The sequence below is a fragment of the Hippopotamus amphibius genome, chromosome 6, assembly GCF_030028045.1.
Source record: "Hippopotamus amphibius kiboko isolate mHipAmp2 chromosome 6, mHipAmp2.hap2, whole genome shotgun sequence".
In the NCBI taxonomy this organism is placed as follows: domain Eukaryota; kingdom Metazoa; phylum Chordata; class Mammalia; order Artiodactyla; family Hippopotamidae; genus Hippopotamus; species Hippopotamus amphibius.
This window is the reverse complement of record NC_080191.1, coordinates 162,198,121-162,212,930: the sequence shown is the minus strand read 5'-3', so window position 1 is coordinate 162,212,930 and position 14,810 is coordinate 162,198,121. Positions and strand designations below refer to the sequence as shown.

Here is a 14,810-nt window from a genome sequence, read left to right as displayed (position 1 = left end):
GTTTACTTCTGTGTTGAGTGATTGAGTAAGATTTTCCAGAGGAGCTGGCATTTAAGCAAGATTTCAAATGATAAATAAGAGGAAGTTCTATAGGCAAATGAGGAAGAAAATAGCATTAAAGACCAAGAGAATCAACTATGTAAGTGCATACAGACATGAGGGAGCATGATAAGATCTGTAATATGCAACTAGTTTGGTACCAGTTCAAGACAGTAAAGTGTGCATATGTAAGTGTGCTGGCTGTGGGGGAGAATGTAGAGGTGAAAGAGCAATCCCATATAAGAGTATTGTATTCATCAGAATAGGCTAAATTATCTGCAGTAACAAACAATACCAAAAGCTCAATGGCTTCACACAACAGTTTCTTTCCCACTTATGCAAAGTCTACTGTGGATCCAGGCCATTCTCCAGGGCAGCTGCCCTCCCCATGTTGGCTCAGCTCCGCAGGCTACTTCAATTTCACGGCACCTCGTGTCAACGTTTGACTTCAGGGTTCAAATGCTATTCTAAGGTATTTTTATTTTATTCTGTAAGCAAAGGAGGGATCTGAAAGATTGGACAAAGGGGGAGAATTAATGAGACTTATATATTTATAAGAGTGGTACTAAGGGCCAAGAAGCCAATGAGAAGTTGTTGAAATAATCTAGGGAGAACTAATGAATCCCTCCACTAATGCAGTGGGGAGTGGAGGTTATACATAATGATGGATTTGAAAGATACTTATATGTAAACAATAGGAGTTATCGATTGATGGCATATGAGGAGACAGGGAAAAAATAAATCAGGGATGACACTCAAATATCTGGCTTGAATTTCTGAGTTGATGGTAGTTCATAGGCATCGTTTGTATGAGAGACTGAACAAGTCAGGATGAGAAAGATAATGACCTCCTCCTGGTGGAACTTTTGGATGGAGGTGAGAATAGACATTTGATTTGAGGGTGAGGAACTATGGGAAGACATTTAGACTAAAGAAATAGATTTGGTAGGGATCGGTATGTAATGGTATTTAAAACTATAGTGGTGGGATGTATGAGAAATATTCAGGAAGAATGGTTAAAATTGAGCTTCTGAGCTTCATGGCTTCAGGAGAACCATCAAGTTCCTGAAATTATATGCTGAATTTTAAGAATACGTGCCTATTTAAATGTTGCTTAAAAGAAGCCTCATTCCACAAATGTTTATCAAGGTCCTACTTTGTGCAAGTCAAAGACATTATTCTTGGTACTGGGAATAGGGCAGTAAACAAAAAATACAAAAATACTTGTCCACTTGGAGATTGTGTTATTCTAATGGGATGCGGAGCAAGCAACAAACCAATAAAAACTTAAAATAAATAACATCTTAGCCGGTGGTTAGTGCCATGAAGAAAAATGAAACAGGTTACGGGGAGAGCAAATGTGGGTGAAAATAGAAGTAATAGGATAGAGTGGCCAGGAAGGACCTCACTGAAAAGGTGACATTTTTAGAAAGAATTGAAGGAGTGAAGGTGTGAACTATGTGGCTTTATTGGGGGTACTCCAGACAAAGGGAATCTAGCTTTCGTTAGATTCTCAATGATTCACCAGAAAGGTGATAAGAATCACTCCTCTGAAGTAAGAAGAGAGTCAAGAAACTGGTAGAGAAAGAAAAATCCACAAAGGAGTGCTGGTGATTAGTTGTGGGATTCAGAAAAGATATAAAGCCAAGAGGATCTGATAGATAGGAAATGGAGTGGTGTCAGAGGACCAGATGTCTCTGATGAGGTTGAAGTCTAGGGTTACTGAAGAGGTCAAAGACTTAGAAAGATAGGAGATGGTGTCAGAGAATGGGATGTAATAAGTTTAAGATTTCAGAGGTGGATGTGGCTTTAAGTAGAGTAGATGGCTACCGTGAAATGGAAGAAGTCATTGTTGAAGTGAGGAGATCAAGCAATGAGAGCCCAGTATCACTCAGGATGTCAAGAGGAATTGGGTAGAAGAGGTAAGCATGGTGACACATGCCTAAGTTCTTAATGAAAGGAACAGAGGATGGCACCAAGACATTGGAAGGTGACAGTATTAGAGATGAGTAGGGTGTGCCAGAATGATAGGAGAGCAGGGGAACTCGGAGGGAGGGTGGAAAAGTAATGGTCATTGAAACAGTACCAGGGAGTTAGAGAAGTGATAACCTTCCCCCCCCCGATCTGAATCCTGCCTTTCACACCGTCTAACCCCAGCTGTCCATTTGCTTCTTAAGGCCTAATTAATCCTGTCCTATGGTGGTAACTGCTTAATCCATGTAATCTTAGCATCTGAGGAACTTCTCGGGGAGGGGAGACCTGATGTGAGTGCAGAGAAACTACAATTGTTATCAGATGGATTTAGGTGAGCAAAGGTAAGGGAGGTGTGGGTGGTATATGAGCTTCCAGGGCTGCCATAACAAAATACCACAGATGGGTTACTCAAGCAGTAGAAATTTATTTTCTCATGGTTCTGGAGGTTGGGAGTCTAAGATCAAGGTGTTGGCAGGTTTGGTTTCTTTGGCGACCCCCCTCCTGAGCCTGCAGATGGTCACCTTCTCACTGTGTCCCCACACGGTGTCTGGCTACCTGTGTTTTCTGTATCCTAATCTCCTCATCTTATAATTAGATTAGGCCTACTCTAGCTGCCCCATTTTAACTTAACCACCTCTTTAAAGCTCCTATCTTCAAATACAGTCGTATTTTGAGAGACAGGGAGTTAAGGCTTCAACATATGAATTTGGGGGGAAATAATTCAGCCCATAGCAAATGGCCTATGTCTCAAGTACTTGAGAACCCCAGGATTTTTCCTTACACATCGCCTAGCTCCTAAGACTGGCAGAACAGAGAAAAAGAACATGTCCCCAGACCTACCTACTGCCTCACGGCTTGCCACACAAGGAAAATAAACTCTGTTTCAGCATTCATCAAGGTTCCTCTTATTACCTACCAAACAGAATCTTAACAGACCCAGCATTTGTTAATTCTGCCCATGTGATGCTTGAAATCAGCTTGACACCATGGGAGTATGCCCTCATGCTTTGGCAGAACTTCGTAAGAGAGGATGCTAGGGCCCTAGGCTTGCTATGGCAGCCCCAGGCTGCCCTAACAAAGTACCATAGACCAGGTAGCTTAAACAGCAGAAATGTATTTTCTCAAAGTTTAGGAGACTAGATGTTCAAGCTCAAGGTATTGACAGGTGTTGTAAGGAAGTTCAAGATCGAGGTTGTTCTTTTGAGGCCTCTCTCCTTGGCTCCCAGATGGCCACCTTCTTGATGTCTCCTCACGTGGTCTTTGGTCTGTATTGTATCTTAATTTCCTCCTCTTATAAAGATGCCAGTCATATTGGATTAGGGCCTACCCTAGTAACCTCCTCTTAACTTAATCACCTTTTTAAAGGTACTATCTCCAAATAGTCACATTCTGAGGTACCGGGTTTGATATGTGAACTTTGGAGGGACACAATTTAGCCCATAATAGAGCCTAACAATTTATTTTTTGAATATAAATTACTTTTCCCTTCCTTGAAATCTTGCAGTCACATGACAGCATGGCTCATAGATGCTCAAAGTCCACAGGCAGGATCAGGAGTCTATATATGAGGGGAAAGAGTCTGGCTTTAGGGGCAGGAGTCCTGGGCTCTAGATGTTGATCATCGTCTTGCTGGCACACTTAGTCCCTCTGAACCTCAGTGTCCTCACCTGTAAACATATGTAAATATTACATGTAATGATGTATATGAAGGTATCTGGCAGATACTAAGAATATATCATCAAGTCAAAGATGCCATTAATTATAAGGTACACCATTATGGTACCCAAAATGGCAAAATCACCCATGGGAGCTTTTAAAAGTACAGAATCAGGAGCCCCACCAGAGATTCACTGAATTTGAATCTTCTGAGATGAAGCTCAGGCATTGTACTTTTTTTTTAATTTCCCATATTAGTCTGATGAACTGATAGGTTCTAAAATCAGGGTTTCCAGCATATTGTCAGTTGATGTGTTGAATAACCCAAAATTTAATTCTAAGGTGTAATCTTGGGGCCCTTTATCAGTTTTTAGATATCATATAGGAAGCCTGGAATTCACAGTTTGCCAACAAAAACTCATTGCCCGAATATTTTACATTCATGGAATTCCAGAAAGTCTGGGCTCAAGAGTTGCATATAATAAATACTTTGGTAGAACATGTAAACTAAGCCCAGTTCTAGTTGTAGGAATGCTGGAGTATTTACTCTCTTAGTAGTAGCTTTCTGATCTCTTTCCCTGCCTATAAACGAGATGTTGAGCCCACATCCACCATTCTGTACTTTTATGATTCTAACTGACATACTGTTAGTTCCTCATATGCATCTGTTAACCTTTTCATCAACATTTTTAAAAACGAGTTGAATCTTCTTAAAAGTTATCTTTCTGAATCTCTATGATTGAATCCTGAGTAATATAATGCTATTATGACTACAGATAAAGCAAGTGTCAAGATTAGAAGGCCACTCTGGACTCCTTGACTCTCTTCACAGATCATTAGCAATTCACCTTACCACATCCACTATGATAGCATTCCACAGTGCTCACATCCACATTTATACGCGTTCTATGATCTCAACAGACTCCTAACCCCTGGTTTTATAGTGGAGCAAACTGGTGTTCCTCCTTCCCCTCTCCAGCAGCGAAAGCAGGTGACTTGCCCAAGGTCACATACGAGTTAGCCTACCCATGTTGAGTCTATTCCTAGACCACTTTCTTTTCCATTCCTCCCACTCCCCAAGATCTATTCATGACACCCCAGGAAGTTTTCATCAAAAGGTCAGGATGGTATCACCAATACAGCCCAACACAATGGGAAACTGCGCTGAATCCCACCCAGATCAGTCCTGAGCCACACAGTTCCCGTTTTCAAGCAGATTCTATCTGAGCCTTGGCTAACTCCCAGGGAAGCACATATCAGCTCTGCTGTATATTGGCAGAACTTTGGCTCAGAACCTATTTCAAATGCCTCCCATTGAGCACTGGCAGCCTTAAAAAAACATGGCCAGGAAATTATTCCAGGAGGCTCAGTTGCTCTCTGACATTTTACAAGGAGAAGCTGATGCCTTTCCCTCCCAAGCTCTCCCCTCTGTGCCCAGAACAAATGACTGCATTTCCCTGGATGTGCCCTAAATTAGGAGAGGGACGGCTCAGCTGTAGCATTAATGGAGGCAATGCCTTTAGGGGAAGGGCCCTCTGCATGGCTCAGGGGGCTTCGTGCCAAGTTCTTTCTCCCTTGGTTTTAAAACCCTTGTATATTCCAAGAGAAATGTAGTCCATGTGTTTCTGATTCATTTACACTTAAATCATTAAAATCTTGTGTGAGAGTTTTTGATGTCTGAGGAGTCTGTGAGTCTTCTTGATGGGGCTTTTAAAGGGATTTTTTTCTATCCTGCCTAAAACAGAAAGTAATATTTTGCTAAAACAGTGCCTGAGTTCAAACATATTCTCTGATCTCACGTACTTGCACCCACATTATCAAATATGGCCTCTTACTAACGCCCAACTTAGCAAAGCTGACCTTTAAAAGTGATAAAATAGAGAAACCAGAGAGAAAAGGGACCAAGAAGAATTGCAGCAAGATTCGAGGCACTGTTCCCCAAAATGTGCCAAAGCTGTGTTATCAGAGGGTGGAGAATATATGTGTTTGCCACCTTGGTTAGAATGGGTGGGAGCCCTCTTTTGGGTACACTGAACAGCTAAAAAAGGACAAAGATAATTTCCTTTAAGTCTCATAGCAATCCTCATTTTCCAGATGAGGAAACAGGATCAGAGATGTTAACTATTGGGCCCAAAGTGCACAGCCACCTGGGATAGAAAGGAAAGATTATAACTAACTCTGACTCTGAGTCTAATAGCTGTTTTCAAAATGCCTCAAATTGAGTTTCTCTGTGAATGTGGTGTGTATTTTAAATGCCATATGCATCATGATATTCTAGTGAAAAGCAGTACAACATAGTGAGTAGGAACTCAGATTCTTCGCCTATCACTTTCTAGCTGTGTGATCTTGCGTAACTTATTTAAACTCTCTGGGCAGTCTCCTCATCTGGAAAACGGAGAAAATATTACTACCCAGCTACACAAAATGTAAAGATGATCGAAAGCAGTTAATACATTACTGGAACAGTACCTGACACACAGTGCTCAGTAAATGTGAACTGTTAGCCGTGGTAGCAGTAAGGAGTACTAAAGGGCTGTATAATCCAGGCAGGAGGTATACCTCTCTGCACCTCGGTTTTCTTGTTTGTAAAATGAGTATACTAGTATGACCCCCCCAGGTTTGTGGGAGTAATTGAGATGACGTTTGTGCCCAGCCCTGTGCCTAACACAGAAAAGGTTCTCAATAAAAATCTGCTTTTTATACCCAGACGTCTCTCTCCCTATTCAGGACTGGTGGTCATCGTTGTAGAGAAAGGAATTGTCTTATTATTTAGCTCAGCTTAGAGCTGGTGCTGCTTTGCTCCACAAACCCTGGGTCTTGCCACGCATACGGGCCCAGGTCCCTCTACAGCCATGGGCTGCGGGGCTTTCTGGCTGCGGTGGGTCCTCTCCGGGCTGCATCAGGCCTCTGCACACTCTGAGTTGGTAAACAGCACAAGCCTTGCTTTTAAGCGGCCAAGAACAACCAGGCAACTGCAGGACTGGCGGCTCCCTCACATGCCAGGCCAGCCACTCTGTTCATGGGAGAGCCTGCGGTTGTTTGCAGACAGACAAGCTTTGGGATTTGGATCTTTTTTCTTTCCCAGTATAGATGTTAGAATTGCCTTCTTAGTTGATTGTCCTTGTTTAATTGGTGTCCTTTTGCCAGTGTCCTGAAGATGAGCAAGGAGACTGGGGAAAGATCAGACTTTGTCCCCCACTCCACCCTTTACACACACACACACACGCACACACATGTACACGCACACACATGAACACAGTGATACAAATACCTATGTGAGCCGCTCAGTTATTCTCTCTCAGGAGCTGGAAGCAGCTGAACAGGATGAAGGAGGGAACCGGATGAGCAGATCTTTTAAGGAAGAAGACAGATTCTGTTCTGTCAGGTTCCTCTGAGTGTGTGTAAGAGCGAGTCAGAGAAGAGAGAGAGAGAGAGGAAAAGGCAGAGGGAGAGAGGGGGAGAGGGGATCTGTTGCAGGCAGGGGAAGGCGTGACCTGAATGGAGAATGCCAGCCAATTCCAGAGACACACAGGGACCTCAGAACAAAGATAAGGCATCGCTGACACCACACCGGGACGAGCTCGCAGACAAGTCAGGCCAGGGGGGACCAGGCAGCCAGGAGCACCCAAAGCAGGAAAATGAGGTAAGTACCAGGGCAGGAGCGGGCACGGGGGTCCTTTCAGGGACCAGGTGCCAAGCAGCTCTGGAAGGTCTGACCTTGTCTCTGGGCAGACTCACCTGCGTGTCCTGCGGGTGGTGCAGGGGCTTCTCACCAGTCCTCCGGGCTCTGAGAAGGGAGCCGGGCTGGGGCCTTCCCTGGGACTCCGGAGACATGCAACTTGAAACGGGAGGCTGTGTGCGAATACCACCCGATGCCGCAGGAGCTCAGATTTCTCCCTCTGCCAGCATAGGGTGCTGCTTCCTGGCCAATGTGACTTTTCTTCTGTTGCCCACAAGGCTGAGTTTTTGTTTTCCTCCTTTGCAAAGAGCATTGGTTTATCTCTTCTAACACTTTGTGAGTTCGATGTGTGTTTGCGTGTTTATTTGTTCTGACCGGAAAAGAAACCAGATTCCCATAGCTCAGCTTCCTAAACCTTCAGAAGTTTGCTAGTTTTAAAACCTCAATTTAGAAAACTAAAAACCTGTCCCCATTTTATAGTCCCCTATAAATTTCTGCATTTCTCACTGAAATCAAAGGCCGCCAGTGATATGAATCAGGCTATGAATTGCACCAAATGGCTCTTAAAGGGATATTTCAAATTAAAAGAAAAAAAAAAAAAAAAAAAGAGCTTTGGAGTCCTGAACCTAGGACTTTAAATTCTAATTGTTTCCAAGCTCTTCAATATTTCCTGTTCCTCAGCCTATACTTAGAGTTACTTAATGCTTGTTACCAGATATTTCTTGTAAGTTCTCCTCTCCAAGTGTCAAAATCCAACCACCATAATTACTTTTACTACTTACAAGTGTTAATACTGTTAAAAATACAAAAAAGGAGAAAAAAACACTCTGCAGATATAAGTCTTTAAACACCTTTTTCTCGTTAATTGTCTTCTCAGTTGGAAAAGGGTTTCTATTTGTTTCTCTTCTGCAAAGTCACCTGGCACCTTTTCAGGGTCTGGGGCTAGTGGGGGGCTTGGGCCGCGTTAACTTCGAACTCAGATTACCTGTGGTTTAGAGAGATAATCAGGTCTTTAAAGTTAATCCAATCATTCTGTTCCTTTTAAATCCATTGCAATGTTAAAGCTGCTCTCTAACTTCATTTTCCTTTCTCTTCAAAGAAATGAGATTTATGCCCATCTACATGGAATGACAATTTGATTGATCTGTTCACTATTCAAATCTCACCCTACCACCCAAGTGCCCAAGGCATGCCAAACTCTAGGGCCGATGATCAGTTCCGTACCGTTGCCTTTGCTCACCGCTTAACCCAGAATAGTTTTCCCTCTTAACTGCCCCTGTTTCTAAAGGGCCAAACATCACCAGCTCAGACATCACCTCCTCTTCCCTGCCCAGCATCCCGAGAGTCAGCATCTTCTCCTTTGTAATATCTCTGTCCTGGGGAGCTCCCTCTCTTAATATCTCCTTGTTGAAATGTCCACCTCCTCTTCCAGGACCGAATGGTCCTCAAGGAATAGGATCTACGGCTTGTTCATCTTCATATGCCGAGTACCCAGTATAATGTCTGTCTCCTATTAGACATGCAAAAAAATATTGGCTGAATTGAATTCAGTGGTTCAATAGCAAAACCACTACTGAACAAGTGCTCCACTAGAAATCTGTAAAAGGTCTTGCCTCACGTAGACACAACACTTCAGAGTTTGCTAAGCACTTTTATAGGCAGTGTCTCATCTGGTCCTCAGATTTTGGATAAGGTAAGGCTTTATGGAGAAGTGAGGATAAAAGAGTAAAGCAATTTGCCCAAAGCCACACTGATGATCTTGAAAAAGCCCAGACCCAAATTTGGATCTTCGGGCTCCAAGTTCAGGATTTTTTTCTGCTATCTTCTGCCAGACTCTCAACCAGGTATATAGTACTATTCTACACCAGCAGCTCTCAATTCTAGCTGCACATTAGAACAATCTATGGTGCTTTAAAAAATGCCCATGACCAGGCCTTGCTCCAGACCAATTAAACTAAAATCTGTTGGGGAGGGGCTTTTGTATTAGTTTTGTTTTTTTGTTTTTTTTTTAATTTTCACATAAAGCTATGGGTTTTTGAATTATTTTTTCACAGGATTAATTGCTTTGGCCAGATGCCTGGACATGATACGGGCATGGACCCAGCTTCCTCTGTGAGCTTTTGTTATTCCCTTCTTCTGTTGAAGCTAATTCGCCATATGGCCCTGAGCATGACATGTCACCTCTTGGGGGGTATCCTTTTCGTCACCTGTCAAGTAAGGGTGTTGTCAAAGGGGTCTACACAGTCCTTTTCAACTCTTCTACCCCAAAGCAGTCTTGGTGTAGTGTAGGTTGAAGTGAGGAGTGAATGGAAAGGATAGAAAGTGCTACTCCTTCCACAACCATGGATACATGCTGGCATTTTTTATGCATTCCTGAGAGCCTGCTCCTACAGTAGAGCGTATGAAATCCCAGCTTTATATATTACTTTTGACATTTCAAGCAAATGTAACTAAACTTTTTGATTAGTTGGAGAATAGATAGCAGGTGTCAGCATTTGTACAGCCGGTGCCTGGTGGATAAGAAGCCAAAAACATTCAGAGAGAGTGATGGGAAATGAAAGCCGCCACTTACATTCTTTGATTTGCAGCCCTGAAAGCAAGCAAGCAAGCATATGCTCAGGCTTATTATGTGAAAAGAGAGATTTGTTTCATATGTTTGAAACTGTTTTGAGATGCAAACAAAATAGGACAGAAAGCGTCACAGGCCTTCCTCCCACGCTGACCAGTTGCCTGCTACACGTGGTCCCAGGCCTCTGAGTATAGATGGAGCCCTTAGCCTCGGCCAGCCCTTGACAGAACCAGCGTAAGGAAGTTCAGAGTCTCCTCCACGTGGTCTGGAAAAAGCAGATGTGGAGAAATTTGACCTTTCAGCCTTGCATAATCTGGGTGCAGCTGCTGTAGGGAAGAGTTTGGGAGCCAAAGCTCATTCCTAACTCCTGCTTTTTGGGAAGCAGCAGGATGGAGTAATCATTACTAATGTTTGCCTAGGGCTGGACAGTTAACAAGTACTTACTTTCCAATCTTTCTTACTCTGATAGCAGCCCCCTGGGCAAGTCATTGTTACCACCACTTAACAAATGAAGAAACTGAGAGGGAGACCTTACACGACTTCCCCAAGATGGGTCAGATAAATAAAGTCAAAGTCTGAACTTTAATCCAGCTCTTCCAACCCAAGACCAGTGCTCTCCCCTCCCCAGGTGAAAGTGAACCAGAACTGCCAGCCTTGGTACCGTCCGTATATTTCCTTGCTCGAAAGTGGGGCTGCCTGAGCCCTGCAAGCCAGAGTTTCTAGACTCCCCTCTCCTAGTAGTTCACGGGAGAGCTTGGACCTGTGCCTTCCCTTCTTTCTGCCTTGGAGGCCCTTCCTCCACAGGTTGGTTTATAAAAATATTGACACTGGCAATTGGATTGAAACATTTTTGTTACCTTAGCTGTGTCTCACATGTTTCTATTGCAGAGGGCTTGGAAAAAATTTAAATAACTCTATTTTTTTTAATTAAAAAATAACAGAAGGTCCTTCTCGACACATGTGAACATTTTATACACACAAAAGTAAAATTAAGAACACTCATATTACCACTTCAGAGGTAACCACTGTCAATATCCCACTGACACCCTTCTAGACCTTTTTGCACTTATGTATTTACCTTTTATGTAAATATTATAGAAGACAGGTAATCTCACTGTAGTTATCTCACTGTGTTTACACATTCTAAAATTCATATGTGTGTATATATACACATATATGCATCTGTTTACCAAGCAGGGTGTGGCAGGTTGGGGAGTAACAACTTCCCGAAGAGGCAAATTGTAACTATTAATCCTAAAATGCTGGTGTAACTTCCTGACACTGAATTTTTAGGCTATGTAAGACTCTGGTCCCACTTTCATGCTTTTGTTCATTCAGTCATTCATTCATCATCTATTATAGATCAGGCTTTGTATTATGTGCTTTACATACATCATCTCTAATGTTCATGTGAGCTCCATAAATTAGAGATTATAATCTTCGTTTTACATTTGAGGAAACCTAAGCTCAGAGACTAGTTACCCTAAATTTCAGAGCCAGTAAGTAAGAGAACTGGGATTTGAACCGAAATACACCTAACTTCAAGGGCTGTGCCTAAAGCAGTCCTCTAGTTGGAAGCACATACAGGGAGTTGGAATCTGGAGTGAAGGATACTCCGTGGTATCCTGGGAAGATCTGAGCTGGATGGTGGAGGATAACAAGACAACCAGGAGAGGAACGAGCAGGGCAGGTGTAATGGACCGAGGCCTGGATGGGCGTGGCATGCTCCCAGAGTGATCTGCCTCAGCATGGCTGGTATGAGATGAAGCTGGACAGGCAAATCAGCACTAGGTCAAAAAGGGCTCACCAGCCATCCTGGTAGCATATGCTTTGCCCTGCAGGCACAGTGGAGCAGTGTGGACACATCTGCGTTTTAGAAAATCAAATTTGGCGGAAGATTGCTGAATGGTATAAAGTGAGGGGCAGGAAGATCAGTTAGGATGCAATAGCAACAGTCCAGATAAGAACATTTAAATTAATTGACTGGAGAGAAGCAGAGGGGTTTCCAAAACATAGGAAGCAGAATACATAGGATTTAATGGAGAAGTTGATGAGCCAGGTTTGGGATGTTTGAGTTCAAGGTCCTTGAGTCTTGCAAGAGGAGCAATCTATTAGATGCCTTGGTTGTGTTGTATATTGACCGTGAGGATTTTGACCAGCCTTAGACATTCTGCCTCATTATTGCATCAGCCACTTTGGTTGTGTTCGCTAAGTTTTATTGAATTTCCCATGCCGCTTATGCAACTCTAACAGTCCATCATCGCTGACTCCTGCAGCTGGAAATAAATTGTAGGTTGTTGATCCTTTTATAAGAACACTTGACAAAAGGAAAAAACTCGATTTGCTCATCCATTCTTCATTCAAAATTTTGCATTTCTTGATTGATTTCGTGACATTTGTTTAAGGTACTGCAGATCCCATCATTGAGTAATATGGTAATATTGAGATAAGACTCAATATTACCACATTACTATTACTTACTTTTTAGAAAACTGAATCAAGAGTTTATGATTCTTAAGTGAAGCTGACCTAAAGAAATGAAACTTTTTACTTATGAAATTTATATTTTCAACCAAAAACTGATATGCCTCAGAGTTCCAAATATGATATTTTCTGGGAAAGTTTAATACTATTATCAAATCTTTAAAAGAGCACAACTGGAAGAAACCTTAGAAATCAAGTTACCATCCTCCAATATTATAGGCTGGGTAAGCAAGGCCCATAAAGGCAAAGTAATTACAGCAGGTCAGTGGCAGAGATACGCTGGGAACTTGGTCTCCTGGCTGTTGATTTAGTTAAATGTCAAGGACCGGTGTCTGTGAATGTAAGTGAATCCATTCATGTCTTTCAGGTGGCTCCTTCTGTCTCATGCTCTGTGCTTCTCCTTGTTGAAGGCTTCAGCCCACATAGTGGAGCTTAGCAATATGTTTGGCCAGATCCAGTCGCCTGGATATCCAGACTCCTATCCAAGTGATTCAGAGGTGACGTGGAATATCACTGTCCCAGAGGGATTTCGGATCAAGCTTTACTTCATGCACTTCAACTTGGAATCCTCTTACCTATGTGAATACGACTATGTGAAGGTGAGACCCCCTGATGTTCCCTAACTGGGCCAGGTTCTCTACAGGAGAATCTGCTGGGAGTTAGAAGAGCTCAGATGAATTAGATGCTATGTTTACCACCCGGGCTGGCAGTCCAGTGAGGGAGATGTATAATGTTATAACATGATGAATGAGGGTTGGGGATGGTATGCTAGGTGCAGGCTGAGTAGGAAGACCTAGAATAGACCTTGAGGGAAAGGAAACTGAAACTGGCGAAGTGTGAGTCAGCGAAACACAACCTTCGCTTCTCCTTTCTGTTCTCAAAGTCTTTCGTGTTTCCACTAACCTCTGCTCCAACGTCACCTTTAATTCAACAAGCAGAAAAGGGCAGAGATCCCAGAGTAAGCATTAATCAGAGTAAGCTATCATTATATCCAAAGCTGAGGCATTAGAAAGCATTGCCCAGTTCCCTAGGTAATGATCAAGTGTTTGGGAAGTGTAGAGTATGCCATAGTAGACAGCAGGAGGTGACCCTGGAATGTTGGATTGGGGTGAGATTCTGAAGGGCTTTGAATATGATGCTAAAGAGTTTGGATTTTATCAGCAAAGAGTATGGGCAACAGTGGTGGGTCACTAAAGAGATGGATGTAAAAAACAAATGGAAGAGGAGCAGGAAATGATTATGACATTAAAGCAGTATTTCCCTGAATTTAAGGAGAACCCACAAACAATGCCATGGATGGGAAGCAGTTCTCTTTTAAAAGTGGAGCTAAGGAAAATTAAAGTACTTCTGAGAGATGACACTTATTAAGGTTGTATCTGCTTCAAAAAGATGTGGAGACCTAACAACCTACTTAATAACCTCTCTCTGGCTTCCTGGAAGAAGTTCTCATCAAACCACCCTAGAGTAGACTTTCTATATTTGGGGGGATTAATATAGTCTCATTTTTCCACAGTCTGCAATTCAATAAGAGTTAACCTGGTATTAACCAGAATGTTTGATCAATAGCAAAGAAGTGAGTTGACAACGTGCTTTTACACTTAAAATCTCATTCAACCTTTACAACCGTCCTATGAGACAGGTACTGCTAACCCATCTACAGGCAAAGAAACAACCCCAAGAAGGTGAAGCAACTCACCCAAAGTTGTACAGCTAGTACGTGACGGACCAAGATTCCAAACCCATGTCTTGTGACTTTCACTATGTTCTTTTGGCTCCACCAAACTGCTCACCAGCTGTGGTCCACTAGGATACTGCAGGATTCTGACAAGAGCACTGGGGGTGGGGGGGCCTCCCTGGTAAGTGGGGCTGGGAACCCCTATCTTGATGAACTCATTTTAAATGGTGGGTGTTGCTCATTATAGATGTTGGGTATGCATCAAGTATCCCATTTAAAGCAAGTTTTTTGTGACCAAAAACTTTTTAAAATTGGTACTCCATGGCAGTTTTTCAATTTTAGCACTATTGACATTTTGAGCCAGATAATTATTTGCTGCTATTTTGGGAATTATAGGATTTTTAGCAGCATCTGTGGCTTCTACTTACTAGATGTCAGGAGCACTCCCCCTCCAGTTGTGACAACCAAAAATGTCTCCAGCAGTTATCAATATCCACAGAGGAGCAGAATCTCCCCATCCTAGAACCGTAGCTCCCTCTATGCAATGCCGCTCGTTTTTGAATGTCCTTTGCTACAAACTGAGAATTTAAGGACACAAAAATCTAGTCCCTTAAAAACAGAGATGAGCCTAGGGAAAAAGCCATTGCACAAGGTAGAAAGGAGTCATGACAATAAAAGACTGACAAATAAAGAATGAGAAAAGGTAAAACTGGTTGCTCTAAGAGATAATGTGG

At 42.6% G+C, this 14,810-nt stretch overlaps 1 protein-coding gene and 1 long non-coding RNA gene across 6 annotated transcripts in view; one reads left to right on the top strand and one right to left on the bottom strand.

The window, feature by feature from the left end:
• Positions 1-3,058: 3,058 nt before the first annotated feature.
• On the bottom strand, positions 3,059-7,779 carry LOC130855267 (uncharacterized). The gene is made up of 3 exons (XR_009054279.1): positions 7,408-7,779; positions 6,941-7,020; positions 3,059-3,680 (listed from the first exon to the last, which is right to left on the bottom strand). It is a non-coding gene; the product is annotated as an uncharacterized LOC130855267 (long non-coding RNA).
• The window catches only part of MASP1 (MBL associated serine protease 1), a 62,054-nt gene continuing 54,207 nt past the window's right edge, over positions 6,964-14,810 (top strand). Inside the window, exons 1-2 of one of the 5 annotated variants that reach the window (XM_057738596.1) lie at positions 6,964-7,312; positions 12,769-13,000. In XM_057738596.1, coding sequence (XP_057594579.1) covers positions 7,308-7,312; positions 12,769-13,000 — 237 coding nt within the window. In that variant the 5' untranslated portion in view covers positions 6,964-7,307. The remainder of the gene's footprint in view (positions 7,313-12,768; positions 13,001-14,810) is intronic. The other 4 variants (XM_057738599.1, XR_009054278.1, XM_057738597.1 and 1 more) reach the window with 4 other exon arrangements.